The 17610-nt window shown below is 42.1% G+C and overlaps 1 protein-coding gene across 3 annotated transcripts in view; it reads left to right on the top strand.

Annotated features, from left to right (window-relative positions):
• SHQ1 (SHQ1, H/ACA ribonucleoprotein assembly factor) overlaps window positions 1–17610 on the top strand; it is a 105953-nt gene that overhangs the window by 19674 nt on the left and 68669 nt on the right. For all 3 annotated transcript variants that reach the window (XM_083354304.1, XM_083354302.1, XM_083354303.1), the window contains exons 6-7: window positions 11955–12067; window positions 16440–16546. In XM_083354304.1, coding sequence (XP_083210430.1) covers window positions 11955–12067; window positions 16440–16546 — 220 coding nt within the window. The remainder of the gene's footprint in view (window positions 1–11954; window positions 12068–16439; window positions 16547–17610) is intronic.

Here is a 17610-nt window from a genome sequence, read left to right as displayed (position 1 = left end):
CTGAAAAGAAACATTTTATAATCTTTGAATCTTAAAATGGAGAGAAAGAAATGCTTAGAAAGATGGAACTTGAGCTTCACTGAATAAATAAAGAGCCTTGGTGGAGCAGTGGGCTAATGCCTCCTTAAGTAACACCAGCTGCCTGCAATTAGTGCAGGTTTGCATCCCACCAGGCTCAAGGTTGACTCAGCCTTCCATCCTTCCGAGGTTGGTAAAATGAGGACCCAGATTGTTGGGGGCAATAAGCTGACTTTGTAATAATGCCGCTTGGGGGGGGGGGTGAAAGCCCTAATAAGCAGGGATATACATAGAATGAAGGCTACTGCTAAGCTTGTAAGCCGCCCTGAGTCTTTGGAGAAGGGCGGGATATAAATGGAATTTTTAAAAAAGCCTTAATTCCACAATGGTTTAGAAAGAATACAGTGTAACTGTTGGTGATCTATATTATATAATTGTCTAATGATAAATGAATTATCTTACTGTTTGCAATCAGCCTACTGCAAGCATGATTGATGTCAATAGTTTTAAGCATAACAGTAGTTTGGATCCGACCAGATTATTGTAAAATTAAGAATTTTATGAAGCCTGCTAATATATTTATGATCAAAAATTACCATTACAATAAAATATTTGAGAGATGTATATGCAATACACTTAGTCCTCGTTTAACGCCCATTTGTTCAGTAATCAGTGACAATTAAGGTGGCACTGAGGGAATGGTCCTTGAAGTGGCAGTGATTGCAGCACCACTACGGTCAAGTGATCAAAATTCAGGCACTTGGTGGCCCACCTGCATTTCCAACTGCAGCATGTGCTTTAAGTTCCTGCCACATGCTACTCTCCCCTCACCTCTGCCCTTTTGGAATGTCCTGTGATCCGCCACTACTTAGTCCCTCTCTCTCCCCTCCAGCTGATCTTCACTGTTTTCTTCCTCCACTTCTCGGGAAGTATGCCTGCCTGCTTCGGGCAGCTACTGGCCCTTTGTGCGTGCACTCCAGCCAACAGGGCAGAGAGGGGGGAAGGAGATAGGCAGATGGTGGGAAAGTGATGTCCTGAATTTAGATCACAGATGGAAGATAATTTAGTAACCAGAACTATATGGATAGCAGCAGAAAAGGAACACAGCTCAGTAGTAAAGCAGATTTAAAAGATTCCAAGCTCAGCTCTTAATACCTCTAGGTAGAAGTGGGAAATAGGACACTGAAGAAATCATGGAGAGAAGGTAGGACAGACAGTGAAGCATGAATCTGGCTTATTTTACTTAACATCCAATCCATAATAGAATCCATCACTTTGTTCAATAAAGCATGAGAATAAACTATTTCTTAATATGCTAAAAGGCATCTTCCAATAGGTTTTTTTACCAGCAAGAAGCAGCATTACTGTTTTATTCAAATACCGTATATACTTGAGTATAAGCCGAATTTTTCAGCCCACTTTTTGGGCTGAAAAACTCCACTTCGGCTTATACTCCAGTCAACAAAAAAATTTTACCGAGGACTTGCGCGCGGCCGAGGCTTCGGTGCTTCCCTCCAGAGGAAGAAGGCGCTGGATGCGGCCGGCTCTGCGGGGAAGGGGGAGCGGCGGTGGGGGCGACGGAAAAGCCGCAAAAACGGTAGGAGAGATGCTGACTGGCGGCAGCCTCGGAGGAGGCGGAGGGGGAGGAGGGAGGGAAGGGTGACCGGGCGGGGGAGGGGGGGGTGAGCCAGAAGGAAAAGGGAAAGTCATCCCGCAGAGCGGTTGCGAAAAGAGGGAGGAGATAAGCCAGCCCAGTACCTGGATCCGCTTCCTGTGTCTCCTCTGCTCTGCCATGATGTCCCCGTTTTGGTCTCCTGGTGACGTGGGGCTGAGCCGGAAAAGGGGGAGGGGGAGACCGAGGGAGGGAGGAAAGAAGAGAGAGAGAGAGACGAGCTAGCGTCAGCCAGCGGTGTCACGCGGGGCAGCAAGCCATTAGGAGCCCTTGGGGAGGCAGCGCAGTCTGGCCGCTGGGCTTGTGTGTGTGTGTGTGTCCCATCTGCAAAGCTTCCGAGGAAGGAGAAGCAGGATACTGGTTGGGGGGGGAGCGGCAAAAGCGGGGGGGGGGAGAGAGAAACGGCTCCGCCTTTGGTTCCCCCTCCTAAAGCACAGGGGCGCTAGAGAAAGTTTGGAGTTGGGTAAGGAAGCGCAAAATTCAGGAAGAAAAGCGGGGCGGCAGGCAAACGGGAGACCTGTACAAGGGGGAAGGGGAACTCTCTGCTTTGTGTGTGTGTGTGTGTGTATGTGCGTGTGTGGCCCATCTGCAAAGCTGCCGAGGAAGGAGAAGTGGGATACTGGTTGGGGGGGGGGAGCGGCAAAAGCGGGGGGGGGGGAGAGAAACGGCTCCGCCTTTGGTTCCCCCTCCTAAAGCACAGGGGCGCTAGAGAAAGTTTGGAGTTGGGTAAGGAAGCGCAAAATTCAGGAAGAAAAGCGGGGCGGCAGGCAAACGGGAGACCTGTACAAGGGGGAAGGGGAACTCTCTGCTTTGTGTGTGTGTGTGTGTGTATGTGCGTGTGTGGCCCATCTGCAAAGCTGCCGAGGAAGGAGAAGTGGGATACTGGTTGGGGGGGGGGAGCGGCAAAAGCGGGGGGGGGGAGAGAAACGGCTCCGCCTTTGGTTCCCCCTCCTAAAGCACAGGGGCGCTAGAGAAAGTTTGGAGTTGGGTAAGGAAGCGCAAAATTCAGGAAGAAAAGCGGGGCGGCAGGCAAACGGGAGACCTGTACAAGGGGGAAGGGGAACTCTGCTTTGTGTGTGTGTGTGTGTGTATGTGCGTGTGTGGCCCATCTGCAAAGCTGCCGAGGAAGGAGAAGTGGGATACTGGTTGGGGGGGGGAGCGGCAAAAGCGGGTGGGGGGGGAAGAGAAACGGCTCCGCCTTTGGTTCCCCCTCCTAAAGCACAGGGGCGCTAGAGAAAGTTTGGAGTTGGGTAAGGAAGCGCAAAATTCAGGAAGAAAAGCGGGGCGGCAGGCAAACGGGAGACCTGTACAAGGGGGAAGGGGAACTCTCTGCTTTGTGTGTGTGTGTGTGTGTATGTGCGTGTGTGGCCCACCTGCAAAGCTGCCGAGGAAGGAGAAGTGGGATACTGGTTGGGGGGGGGGAGCGGCAAAAGCGGGTGGGGGGGGAAGAGAAACGGCTCCGCCTTTGGTTCCCCCTCCTAAAGCACAGGGGCGCTAGAGAAAGTTTGGAGTTGGGTAAGGAAGCGCAAAATTCAGGAAGAAAAGCGGGGCGGCAGGCAAACGGGAGACCTGTACAAGGGGGAAGGGGAACTCTCTGCTTTGTGTGTGTGTGTGTGTGTATGTGCGTGTGTGGCCCATCTGCAAAGCTGCCGAGGAAGGAGACACACAAAGACACACAAAAGCGGCAAAAGCGGAAGGCTGCCGGTGCTGCGGCCGCCGCCACTGCCTCCTCCATTTCTCCTTCCTCGGCAGCTTTGCAGATGGGTCACACACACACACGCACACACAAAAGCGGCAAAAGCGGAAGACTGCCGGTGCTGCGGCTGCCTCCGCCGCCGCCACTGCCTCCTCCACCCAACCAGTATCCCGCTTCTCCTTCCTCGGCAGCTTTGCAGATGGGACACACACACACACACACACACACACACACACAGACACACACACAAAGCAGAGAGTTCCCCTTCCCCCTTGTACAGGTCTCCCGTTTGCCTGCCGCCCCGCTTTTCTTCCTGAATTTTGCGCTTCCTTACCCAACTCCAAACTTTCTCTAGCGCCCCTGTGCTTTAGGAGGGGGAACCAAAGGCGGAGCCGTTTCTCTCTCCCCCCCCCCGCTTTTGCCGCTCCCCCCCCAACCAGTATCCTGCTTCTCCTTCCTCGGCAGCTTTGCAGATGGGACACACACACACATACACACACACACACACACACACAAAGCAGAGAGTTCCCCTTCCCCCTTGTACAGGTCTCCCGTTCGCCCGCCGCCCCGCTTTTCTTCCTGAATTCTGCGCTTCCTTACCCAACTCCAAACTTTCTCTAGCGCCCCTGTGCTTTAGGAGGGGGAACCAAAGGCGGAGCCGTTTCTCTCTCCCCCCCCCCGCTTTTGCCGCTCCCCCCCCAACCAGTATCCTGCTTCTCCTTCCTCGGAAGCTTTGCAGATGGGACACACACACACACACACGCACACACAAAAGCGGCAAAAGCGGGGGGGGGAGAAAGAAACACCTTGTTCTCTCGTCTCAGCGGAGACTTGTTTCGGGGGATCCAACCTCTGTCACCCCCTTCTCTCAGCTGGGCAGCTGACAGAAAGGGGCGGCAGAAGCTGCATCCCCCGAAAGAAGTCTTCGCCGAGAAAATGGGCGCTGAGATTTTCTCGGCGAAGACTCACCTTCTCCCGTTCATCACATTCTTCGGTAAAGAGATTCACTCGATCCATGGTTTCAAGGTTGGGGTAGAGAAATCCCGGGTTGTTTCAAGAAACCGGGGTGGTTTATGAGCCTATAGATTTTAGACTTTGCATCTTGTTTTGCTTCCTCGGTTCCCACGAAGCCCGAAATTCTTTTTTCCCCCCTCTGGTTTCTTCCCAACTGTCAACTCGTGGTAAAACAAACAAACAGAAAGCCCCCCCCCCTCTCTCTCTCTCTCTCTCTCTCTCTCTCTCTCTCTCTCTAACGAATTGAACAGGCACCCAAGCTATCAGGTGATGGCGTTCACGCTTGGGTGTTTGCGCGGATCAGAAACGGAAGGAGAAATTCATTTCTGCTTGCAATTCACTATCTCGGGCATCCCTGAGAGAAGAGAGCTTTTAAAGAAGCAGCTGCAAAATTCGTTCATCCTCATCCTCTTCCTCATCCTCATCCTCATCCCCTCTCTCTCTCTCTCTCTCTCTCTCTGTGTGTGTGTGTGTGTGTGTGTGTGGTGTGTTATCTCGAACCAGATGGGATGGCAAAGTCAAATGCAAATGGGGATCTTGCAGATCTTGCCCTGCCTTTCACCCCACGGTTACCTTCTGTTCTTGATGAGCTCACGAGTGCTCAAGGACAAAATAGGGCAGGGCAGAGCCGGCAGTTAAAAATAGGATGCAGATAAAAGGAAAGGTAAGGAGGGGTTCAGGTTGAGAGGAGAGGCTGCATAGCCTTAGTGTAACTCATGTTTGGGCTGACTGGGTTGCCTCCGATGGGCTCTGACAGTGGAACAGAATGGAATAGAAAATATGGAATGGAATGGAACAGAACGTAGAACAGAACAGAACAGAACAGAACAGAACAAAATAGAATAGAATAGAATAGAATAGAATAGAATAGAATAGAAAAGAAATATAGAAAGTGAATGGAATAGAATAGAATAGAATAGAATAGAATAGAATAGAATAGAATAGAATAGAATAGAATAGAATAGAAATATAGAAAGTGAATGGAATAGAATAGAATAGAATAGAATAGAATAGAATAGAATAGAATAGAATAGAATAGAATAGAAATATAGAAAGTGAATGGAATAGAATAGAATAGAATAGAATAGAATAGAATAGAATAGAATAGAATAGAATAGAAATATAGAAAGTGAATGGAATAGAATAGAATAGAATAGAATAGAATAGAAATATAGAAAGTGAATAGAATAGAATAGAATAGAAATATAGAAAGTGAATAGAATAGAATAGAATAGAATAGAATAGAATAGAATAGAATAGAATAGAAATATAGAAAGTGAATGGAATAGAATAGAATAGAATAGAAATATAGAAAGTGAATAGAATAGAATAGAATAGAATAGAATAGAATAGAATAGAATTATAGAAAGTGAATGGAATAGAATAGAATAGAATAGAAATATAGAAAGAGAATAGAATAGAATAGAATAGAATAGAATAGAATAGAGCTGGAAGGGACCTTGGTGGTCTTCTAGTCTAGCCCCTTGCTCAAGCAGGAGGACCTATACCAGTGGTGGTGAACCTATGGCACGCCTGCCAGAGGTGGCACTCAGAGCCCTCTCTGTTGGCACGTGCGCCACCACCGCTGCCAGCAGCAGGTCCTTGTCGGTTGGTGGACTGGAAGAAAAGGGAGGGGGAAGCATTTTACATGCGTGCATGCGCGCACGGGGCCACGAGCAGGCACATGCTGCAAAGGGGGCGGGGCTAGTGCCTGCGTGATACTCACTAGCCCAGCCCCGTTCTCACGTGGTGCGGTGCCTTGTATCTGCACCCTGGGGCGTGGCGGTTGGCATTTTTGTGCCTTGCGGTACGGTGGCCCATTTTTTGCTCCCCCTTTTTTTCGTGCCAGAGGCGGCACTCAGAGGCGCCTCCCTGTCCCCTCCCCCGAGGGCACCAGAATGCCGATGCTGCCTTGGCACTTTGTGATAAACAAGTGGGTTTTGGCTTGCGGTTTGGGCACTCGGTCTCTAAAAGTTTCGCCACCACTGACCGATACCATCTCAGACAGGTGAATGTCCAGTCTCTTCTTAAAAACCTCCAGTGATGGAGCACTCTTGATTTCTGGTGGCAAGCTGTTCCACTGGGCAGCTGAGAGAAAGGGGCGGCAGAAGCTGCATCCCCCGAAAGAAGTCTTCGCCGAGAAAATGGGCGCTGAGACGCCTCATTCTCTCGCTCAGCGGAGACTTCTTTCGCGAGATCCAGCCTCTGCTGTGCTGCACCGAGAGAACAGCAAGCCGCCCCATTCTCTCGGCAGAGCACTCCACCGCCCCATTCTCTCGGCGGCTTGCCACCCCGTTCTCTCATCTCAGCAGAGACGTCTTTCGGGGGATCCAGCCTCCAGCTGCTGCATTTCCCAGCCTCGGCTTATACTCGAGTCAATAACTTTTACCAGTTTTTTGGGGTAAAATTGGGGGTCTCGGCTTATACTCGAGTCGGCTTATACTCAAGTATATACGGTAACTAAAAGTTCTTCATCTCCAATGCATGTTACACAGAGAAACAAGAGCCTGCAAACCATTTTTTAAAAATAAAATCATACAAATTAATAATAATAATAATAATAATAATAATAATAATAATAATAATAATAATAATAATAAAAAAAATGTTGGAAGGGACCTTGGAAGTCATCTAGTCCAACTCCCTGCTCAGGCAGGAAACCGTATACCATTTCAGACAAAGGGCTGTCCTGTCTCTTCATAAAAATTTCCAGTGTTAGAGCATTCACAGCTTCTGGAGGTAGGTTGTTCCACTAATTGTCTTTTCCATTAAAGGTGGAAGCGGGGCAGAAAAAGTGTGAAGTCTTAGCCTAATGGTGACACAGTCTGGGCCTAATGACTGTAACTATGCCTACTACAATTGCCATTGCTAAGCAGTCTAGGACACGTGATGTTTCTCTTAATTACATCACTTCTGGTCATGTGGTTAAGAAATTCTGGTCTTAATTGGGGTCATTATGAGATTACTATGGGTATATGACATGTATTTTTGTAATGATTACTTTGCATTTATGGGAAACTTTATGCAGTCACTATTTGTTTGGAATTTCTACAGAAGTGTACAAAGCCCCGTGACAATATTCACTTGCTTCATGAGCTTAATAAAATTTCTTTTCATAATTTGCCATATTATGGCCTTTTGTGGTCTAAAGTAGCTTCTCTTTAATGGAAAACAGTATGAGGAAAATATATATATCATGCAGTTTATGTGAAAAAGGTGTAAGTTGTAAACCTTAAACATATTGCTTAAGGAAGGGAGACCTTCTATTGCTTTGTTTTTAAGAAAGATATTTCTGTATAAAAGAAAAAAGAAAAAGCCGAAGTAGACGCATATTTGAAAAAGATAGAACATAGAAAGGAAAACTTTAGTGATGAATGAACCATTTTGCTTTATCCGTTAGGACATCTCCTACATCCATACATCTCTATGTTTAGACATGTGCTTTAAAACATTCTCTTAAATAATGTGAAGATAAGGGTAAGTTTAAAGAGGCCACAGATGTATTCTTTATAGATGTATTCTTCAAAGCCTTGAGAAGGCCTTTTTTCAACACAGCTGAAAAAGGAAATAAAGAATGAGTCACAGACAAAATGATACAAGTAGCACATGAACAAGAAATCACAAGCTTAGGAGAAGAAATTTTTAAAATTTTTTTTATCAAAAAGCAAATGTCATTATGGTTGTGTGATGTGAATCCTTATAGTAAAGCATTATAGCTTCCGAGGGATACTGTTGCCTCCTTTGCAGTTAGTCATGCATTGATATTAGCGATTAGAGTTGAAGAAAATGATTAACTGTTAAAAGATAACTAATCAATTCACTGATTTCATCTTCTCTTTGGGAGTTTCTCCTTTTGTACTATAGAACTGTAACAAAATAATTTCTGCTATAATAAATAATTGTGGCTTATGGAGTATTCACTTTGTTTATAATTACATATACCTATAATTATATACATATAATTACAAATACATAGTAAGCTATGTTTTTAGACTACAGATATATAGCTTCATACCCATATTAGTCAACCATTAATCTATCTGGACTAGCTAGTCAGATGCCGTGTTAATCCTTATCTTTGTTATGTCTTTTTGTCTACATTTGGAAATGGCCTTGCAATATTTTATGAAGTTTGTCAGTTCTTACACTCTGAAGTATTTGGTGGTCCTTTGCAATATTTATTTTAAATATTGTACTATATGAGTACCTAGCTGAATTTTATAAAATTCCCAGCTTTACTTTTGTGAGTCGGTACTGCACTGAAGTCGATCCATCTCAAAGTACATGATGGGCTTTGCATTTTACTCTTGGGATTATTCTGATTTCTTTGTGTCACTTTGGTCTGAAATTCCATTAGGTAGTTAATAGATCTTACCTATGAAAATGCAGCTTTATAAGCTTAGTTCTATTAGGGGCAAGACCTGGCTCAAAAACAGTAACTGTGAGAGGGACCTTGGCGTCCTAGTGGACGATCACTTGACTATGAGCCAGCAGTGTGCAGCAGCAACCAAAAAAGCTAATGCAATCCTGAGTTGTATAAAGAGAGGCATAGAATTAAGATCACACGAAGTATTAGTACTACTTTATAAAACCCTAGTAAGACCACACCTGGAGTACTGCAGCCAATTTTGGTCACCATGCCACAAAAAAGATGTTGAGAGTTTGGGGAAAAAATCAAAGAGGAGCAACTAAGATGATTAAAGCCCTGGAGACTAAAACATACAAAGAACGGATGCAGGACTTGGGTTTGGCTAGTCTAAAGAAAAGAAGAAATAGGGGAGATATGATAGTATTCCAGTGTTTGAGAGACTGCCACAAAGAAGAGGGGGGGGGGGTCACATTATTCACCAAAGCACCAGAGGGAAGGATGAGAAACAATGGTTGGAAACTGATCAGGGAGAAAAGCAACCTGGAATTAAGGAGAAACTTCCTGACAGTGAGGACAATTAACTAGTGGAACAACTTGCCTCCAGAAATCGTGGGCGCTCCATCATGGGAGATTTTTAAAAGGAGACCAGGCAGTCACTTGTCTGAGATGGTATAGGTTCTCCTGCTTGAGCAGGGGGGCTGGACTAGAAGACCTCCAAAGTCCCTTCTAGCTCTACTGTACTCTACCTATCAGTCTAAAAGACTTTATTGTGCTGCAAAATTGCAGCAATAATTGTAATAATTTCTTTTTTAGATTATTTTTTATCATGACTTGTTTTTATAAATATGTAAAGAACTCTAGGCAAGGGGAGAGTTAACAGCATCGGATAAATGGTGTATGGCCACATTGTTTTAAACCAAAATAATCTTTTCAGTATTATACCAAGCTTCTATAATAAATGCAATAGGCTATTTAATAAATAGAGAAAGAGACTTGAAATCTGAACCTGATGAGTCAGCTTTTATGGCATAACGATCCTTTTAAATCCATTTAGCATGCCATTAAGAATTGACTATAATTCATAGATGATACTATGTGCCTTTAGAATTACATTATATTAATTACAGACTTTTTGAATTGTGCTGGAAGGATTATAATCAGATTTGTATGTATTACCATCAATTAGCAGTGCTAATTTTAGACACTTACTAGGGTCAAAGCTTTTTGAGGAAATTGTAAACAAAAATAATGGGTAATCTCTTGCAGTTAGGGTAGGTTTATTTCCTATAAACAAGATTTTTTTAACTCTCAGATGGCAGATAACTACCCAACTGTGGCTATACAGTTGTATTGTTAACAGTATGGAAGGATGTGGTTGCCATTACTTAGCCTGGCAGAAGGATGCCACCTTCTGGGGAGTCAGCTTAACGTTTTGCAAGGGTGGTTTGGTTCACTGATTTTAAAATGTGGGAAACGGCTTTAAAAAAAAAGCACAGCAAAATATCCCGAAGAATAGGTTAAATAAAGCCCTTTTTTCAGATTTGTTCTCCTTTTAACCATGTTAACAGTTTCTAAAAATATCCTATCATTTCCACAAATTTCTTTTGTGCTAAAATATAAACAATGTAATATATCTTTAAAATATTTGTATGGATCAAGATTATCAATATATTCACATATGTTCTCAAATTGTCTCTATTTCAGTGGCTTTTGTCTGTCGGTATTTGTTGATGTTCTATTTTTTCTAATTGAAAGGAGAGAGAGAGAGAAAAAACGGGGGTGGGGGAACCACCCAGAATCATGGAGAATCATTTGGGTGATATATAAATTTACTTAAAAAAATAAAATAAAATTGGAGATAAAATCAGGAGGAGGAATGAAATCTGGAGCTGGGAGAAGCAGCACCAAGCAAACTAATGGCCCCTCTAAGGATGATCATCTGAGAATAACCAGCCCAGAGATTCACAGCCAAGATTCACTTGGCCCATTTGGAATTTTAAATGGACTGTCACCAAATGGCCACCTTGGTATGGACTTGCCCTTTTCCAGCAAAGGTTATCCTTGTGTGCCAATCATAAGAGAAAATGTTAAGGTTTCTCCCTGCTGTTCTATAGCTTTCTAGCGTGTTTCTTACTAGCACTGATTCTCTCTGCCCCTCCCCTTATTTCCTAGGCAGATGAGAACAGTTCCAAGCAAAGCATTAGATGACAGCCATCTGTCATTGTTATTTTCTAAAAATGCCTATGGCCATCTGAGATCTAGAATTATTTGAATTAAAGGTGATATTAGAGATTGCTGCTTTTTTTTTCTCCCATCAGCGTGCTCACTTCCCCTTTTTGTGATTCAACATATTCAAACGTTAAAATCAAGTAACAAAAGAAGTCTTAGCAGGTGCCAAGACCTATCTATTTACAGCTTAGCATTTGCAATTGTGGCTTGTTTAGTCCTTGTTTAGTAAAGTATGGCTCTATTCACAATTCAGCATCTAGGTTTTAAACTGAACAAAAGAGTCTGGTTTATTCTCTTTTATCAGTCATTTGAGAGAGGAATGCCCTGCTTGTGATCTAAACTCAAATAATAGTTATATGTATACACATACACTAAAAAAAAGATAACCTAATCCATGGTTAGTGAGGCATGGAAAGTAATGTATTCACTTGCAATAGGAGGCTAATTTAGTGATCACACAGTGATTAAGTGAGATGTCCTAGGACTAGTCTGAAGTTTCTTGTTGCACAGAAGAGTACAGGTGATTGATAGATGTGTATTCTTGCTATCATTCAGCTCTGTGCTTTAGAATATTTGACTGCTTTTCATGGAAAATTCTTTAGAATGTATAACAATAGCCCTTAGAGTTATATACTGCTTCACAGTGCTTTACAGCTCTCTCTAAGCAGTTTTCAGAGTCGGCATATTGCCCCTAACAATCTGGGTCCTCGTTTTACTGACCTCAGAATGATGGAAGGCTGAGTCAACCTTGAGCAAATAAGAATTAAACTGCCAAACTGCAGTCAGCAGAAGTAGCCCACAGTACTGTATTCTAACCACTGCACCACCACGGCTCATAATGATTCCTCCAAAGCATTTTATTATCTTGATGTACAATTTTCTAAACTCTATACAGTGTATGTTTTTCTCTTTTTTTAAGCCAGTGATTGTTAATTGGTTTGTTCTTTACCTTACAGGATGAACTTAATGAAGTTGTTGATGTTAAAAATCCAGACATAACACCTGCATCTGAACGCAGAGAAAAACGGCTTGCAGCAGAAGCTGCTAAATTTGATCCTGATCATTACCTGTATGTTTATCCCTGCTTATGTATTCTGGTAATAAATAGTTTAGTATCATTGTACTGTGCGATTAGATTTAAATCCTCCCTATCCATGAAATAAATTAAACTTAATACAAGTAAGTAGTATCTACCATTCTTTATTCTACAATCCACGGAGCAGGCAATTTACATATTCTTGTAAATAATAAAACAAATATAAATGACATGGACATAATTAATCAGTACAGGTAGCCCTCAACATATAACAGTATGTTTAGTGACCATTTAAAGTTACAACAGCACTGAAAAAAGTGACTTTTTTATACTTAGAACCATGGCAGCATCCCCATGGTCATGTAATCAAAATTCAGATGTTGGGCAATTGACTTATATTTATGATGGTTACAGTGTCTGTGTGGTGGTAGTTATGTGATCAGCTTTGGTGACCTTCTGACTAGCAAAGTCAATGGGGAAGCAAGATTCACTTAACAACTGTGTTACTAACTTAACAACTGCAGTGATTCCCTTAACACAGCGGTTCCCAACTTTTTCTATACCCCGCACCCCTAGAACGCTTCTGATATATTCTCACACCCCTTACAAAAGTTCAAAATGAATTATGCGTATACACTATAATTTTGAAACTTCTAAACCCAAGTTTTTGCACCCTCTGAAATATTGTCTCACACCCCCGGTTGGGAACCCCTGCCTTAACAACTGTAGCAAGAAAGGCTGTGAAATGGGGCAAAACTCACTTAACTGCCTTGATTAGCAACAGAAATTTGTGGTCACAAGTCAAGGGTCCCCTGTACTCCTCACCTAATATTTTGTAGTGCATCTTTTTAAAAAATTAATGACAATCAAATGTTTTCTGTACTCTGGATAAGACACCTATACTTATCAGGTGGAACAGTTTGTCCCACTCTTCTTGAACAAACTGCTCCAGTTGTTTCTTTCTCCCAACTGTGATACTCAGCTCTTTCCATAGGTGTTCTATTGGATTTAGATCAGGATTCATACATAGCAAGCCACTTCAGAACAGTCCAAATGTTTGCTTTTCAGTGATTCTTGGGTTTTCTTAGATAAAGTTTCAGGTCACTATCCTTCTGGGGACCTATGACTTGCTGCTAAGTCAGAGCTTTCTAACAGTGGGGATTATATTTCGCTCTTGAAGAATCTTTTGATTGCATTCTGCCCTCCATAGATTGAAGTGCCAGAGGCATAAAAGCAACCCGTGACATTATGAAGCTCCCTCCATGTTTGACAGTAGGGATGGCATTCTTTTCTTTAAGAACATCATTTTTTGTGTGTCTGTCTTTCAAAAGAGGGTTTTCCACCATGGAGGCTACTTTCAGTAAATTGTGACAGATTGTGTAACTTGATATTGTTGTAACTTGATCGTAGAGGTCAGTGTAAGGACCCACTTCAGTCTACATCTTAAGAAAACAGAACTCTTGGAAGCGGTTTCTTCCAACAGGAATCATTTATTAAGAGAAATTGATAGTAGGCATGCTAGACAGGATCTGTGGAATTCCCTCCACCATTCAATGTTTTAAAGTGTTCTCAAGCAGCCCCCCCCCCCACTCGCAGTTCTTCCAGGCAATTCAAATTGGCAGATTTCTAGATGTTACTTCAGGAAAGATAACATCCATCCGGCTCCATCAGCACGATCATTCATCTTCTTATTGCCCAGATTCCAAGTGTTGCCTCTTTTCCCCCTCCCCTTTTCCCTGGCTGTCGGTAAAGAGCAGATCTTCAGAGAGGCATAGGATGAAAGGCAAATGGCCACATTGTTTGGTTAATAGACCGGAAGTGAATCAACAAAAGGTTACTTTGTATTGTATCCAGGAACTGAAAGTAATAAAAACCCCATGCATACCCCCTCCCGTTTTTTGGTATGACAGAATCCAGGAGATAGTAAGGATTAGTTTGTAATTTAGAGAAGATAGATAGAAATAAAATATAACTGGATTCTGACAGTCAGCCAGAATCTGTTCTGAAGTTTTCCTTGATTCTTTCTCCACTATTCAAAGTATCCTTCTCCTCAGTCTGGAATCAGTTTTCGTCTTGCGGCCTTACCCAAGGAAGTTGGCTACAGTCCTATGGACTTTAAATTTCTTGGTAATATTAGCAAACCTGGTCACTCTTTGGAAATAGGTATCTTCAAGATAGACCAAAGTAGGTATCCGGTGTCATAGAGGTCAATACTACTTTTATTGGAAAGATATAATAAAAGAATCTTCCAAGTCTAAATGTGCTTTCCTCCTTCCATCCCTTTATCTTCAGGAGAACTAAGGGTCTTGTCCAAGGCATTTATTCAATTTATATCCCTGCCCTGGGCTTAGTTCTCTTTCATCTGACTATTCTCATGGTAGAAACTCTTCCTCCTGTCCCTTAAGGCCATTTCCTGTGCTGTCTACATTGGTTTTGTACCCTTTGCCTTTACCTTGCTTGGCTACTACTTTCTTCCTTTCCTCCTCAGACAACTCTGCTTTTCTTTCTCTTCTCCACATTGACTATGCCGCAGACAATGGCAGATTCATTTTTCTTCATTCAAATATGCTGACTGATTATGCAATTCAAGGCACCAGTGATGCTAATAAAGATCCATCTTGAGAGCTCACTAAAATCCAATTGTGTTTTTTTGACTTCCAAGGTGTACCAATAATCATGTTCATGCTATTTTCACTTGTTTAATTATTTACATGAGCATGTAAATACATCAAAAGCAAAGTGCCTGCTCTATGGAATAAAGAGTGGTGAATATCATTTATTTGTATCCATTTCAACCTATTTCTGCAAAATTCAATATCTAGGAAGAGAGCTGCTTTGCCATTGCCCCCACTCTGTGGAATATTCTTCCCCCTGAGGTGAGGCAGCCCCCACACACCTTTTCTGGCCTGCCACAAGGAGTTAAAGAATGGCTGTGCTGCCTTGCATGTGGAATCCAGAGTAGCACATAGCCATGGGGCTGGATAGTCCCCTGCAAACCCTCCCTTTACCTTTTAACTAATTTTCATAGTGCTTAATCAGTCTTTCCTCATTCTATTTTTTTAACTTTTATATATACTTTTTATGAGTGAAGGCAAACATATGTGTCCCAGGATAACGTTGCAGGATCCAATCTGGGATAAAAATATACTGTATTATATTTTTAACATTTTATTGTATACCACCCAGAGTCCCTCTTTGAGGAAGATAAGGGTTCAAAATTGTGGGGGGGAAAATGGGATTCTTTGGGAGAAAGTGGAGGGGTACCAGTCTTTTGGCCATGTCTGTATCTTGAGGTTCTAAATTAAATGGTTGGGGCCGGGTGGCCCAACCCTGGTCCAATAAAAAGGTGCTAAACAAAATCCCACTAGTTCTCATTTGCAACTTTGAAGACAGATATAATCCATTTTAAGAATTAACTGAGGAAAAAATAAAAAAAACATTTTCCCCAGTAAATTTAATTAAAAATTAAAATTAAAATTAATGAAATAATTACAACAGGATCTACCTTAGCTTGATCAAAAGCTACAGGACTGATTAACATTTTTACTTTTTCCCCCTTATCTATGATGAAGTAACCCTGCTTGATTAGCATGGATTGATTTAGTTAGATGTTTGTGTTGCTACAGTCATGAGTTACCAGTATAATAAGCTTCCTTGAAATGGCTCAAGTTCCAAATACTGACTAAAAACCTCAGGTGGGCCAGTAACATGTTTTGGAGAGTAAGAAAGGCATATGGCTGTGGACTAGCACTTTGCTTGGAAGCTTTCCAGACTACTTAATTTTATTTTATTTTTAAAACCTCCATTGCAGATGCAGCACTTCGTAACCCTGGAAAAAGCATAGATTTTCATTAACTTTTCAAGAGACTAAAACGATATAGTGTTTATAAATCATGTAATAGATCATGTAATAGATCACATGAATTTCAGTTAAAAAAAAGAAGTACAACAGATTTCAGAGACCTTGGTATGTGAGAGTGAGGCTACATGAATGTGAATTTTTGTATGTAGACACATGTGTTTCCCAATATAACTTGTCTGCTGCTATTCTTTAATCTTCAGTGGCTGCTTTCTCAAAATGGATTGTTCAAAATAAAACTAATTCTAATTTTTATAGATCATGAACAAATATTGGAAGACTAATATGCTTATATTGAAGTATACCAATTCAGCTATCCTATTACGTGTACCAAAATGATGAGTATTTTAAACAGTCATTAATCTCTCTCATACTTAGGTTGATACCCTGAAATCTCCGTTTGTATTGAATTTGTACTCTTTAAGAGTTTAAAGCTGATGTAGGTGGCTGAGATGCCTATAAGATAGGATTACTGTGACTACATATGTACATTCCTAATATCAAATTCATGAATTGTATAATTCATAAGTTTTTCTGTCTTTCCAGAGCTGATTTTTTTGAAGATGAAGCTATTCACCATCTGTTGAACTATAAGCCCTGGTGGGTTAACGCCTACGAGTTGATGATGAATGCTCAAGAAAGCACTTCATGGAGTAAGTGCAATCAGTCCTCACTTGCTAGGATTGTACTTCTACAGCTTATATAAATCCCTCTTGTCTGTGCTACTTGACATAATAGGTCTCCCACTGTTGTAAAAGGAACTCTCTCTACAACTCAGTTGTTGTTTTTTCTAAGGACTGGAGATTTACTTGACAATATTTGAGCTTTTTCTGATACTTATATATTGGTAATGGATGGATAACCTATGGCACGGGTGTCAAACTCAATTGTGTCATGTGATGTATCGTGATATATATATTTTTTTGCCTTTGCTGAGCTGGGGTGGACGTGGCCTGCATGTGACACATCTGGCCCACAAGCCGCCAGTTTGACACCCTGGTCTATGGACTGTATGCATGCCCCCATATTTTCTGATTCCAAGCATCCTTTGATCACATAGATGATTTTTGGTAGTGAAATGGGTAAATTTTGGCCCTATCCTTGGGGTGTGGGGGGTGTTTCCCTTTAAAATTAAAGGATCAGCGTAGCCTAATCAACAAAGCTATGGTTATGTTTTTTCTGTGAATTCTCCAGAAGGTTGAGAAGCAAGGCTGTGGCCCTGATATACCAAATATTACCCATTCTTGGTCTGTAAAAATTAAGAAAATGATCTACAGCCAGCAGTATGCTGCAACTGCCAAAAAAGCCAACACAGTTCTAGGCTGCATTAACAAAAGGATAGAATCAAGATCACATGAAGCATTAATACCACTTTATAATGTGGTGAGGCCACACTTGGAATACTGCATCCAGTTTGGTCACCATGATATAAAAAAAGATATTGAGACTCTAGAAAGAGTGCAGAGAAGAGCAAAAAGATGATCAGGGAACTGGAGGCTAAAACACATAAAGAATGATTGCTGGAATTGAGTATGTCTAGTTTAATGAAGAGAAGGACAAGGGGTGACATGATAGGAGTGCTCCAATATCTCAGGGATTGCCACAAAGAAGAGGTAGTCAAGCTATTCTCCAAAGCACCTGAGGGCAGGGCAAGAAGCAGTGGATGGAAATTAATCAAGGAGAGAAGCAAGCTACAGTAAAAGACTTAAGAAGAAAT

This window comes from Vipera ursinii, assembly GCF_947247035.1.
Source record: "Vipera ursinii genome assembly, chromosome: 2".
NCBI lineage: Eukaryota > Metazoa > Chordata > Lepidosauria > Squamata > Viperidae > Vipera > Vipera ursinii.
Note: the sequence above shows the minus strand (reverse complement) of the source record. Positions and strands in the feature narration are given on the sequence as shown.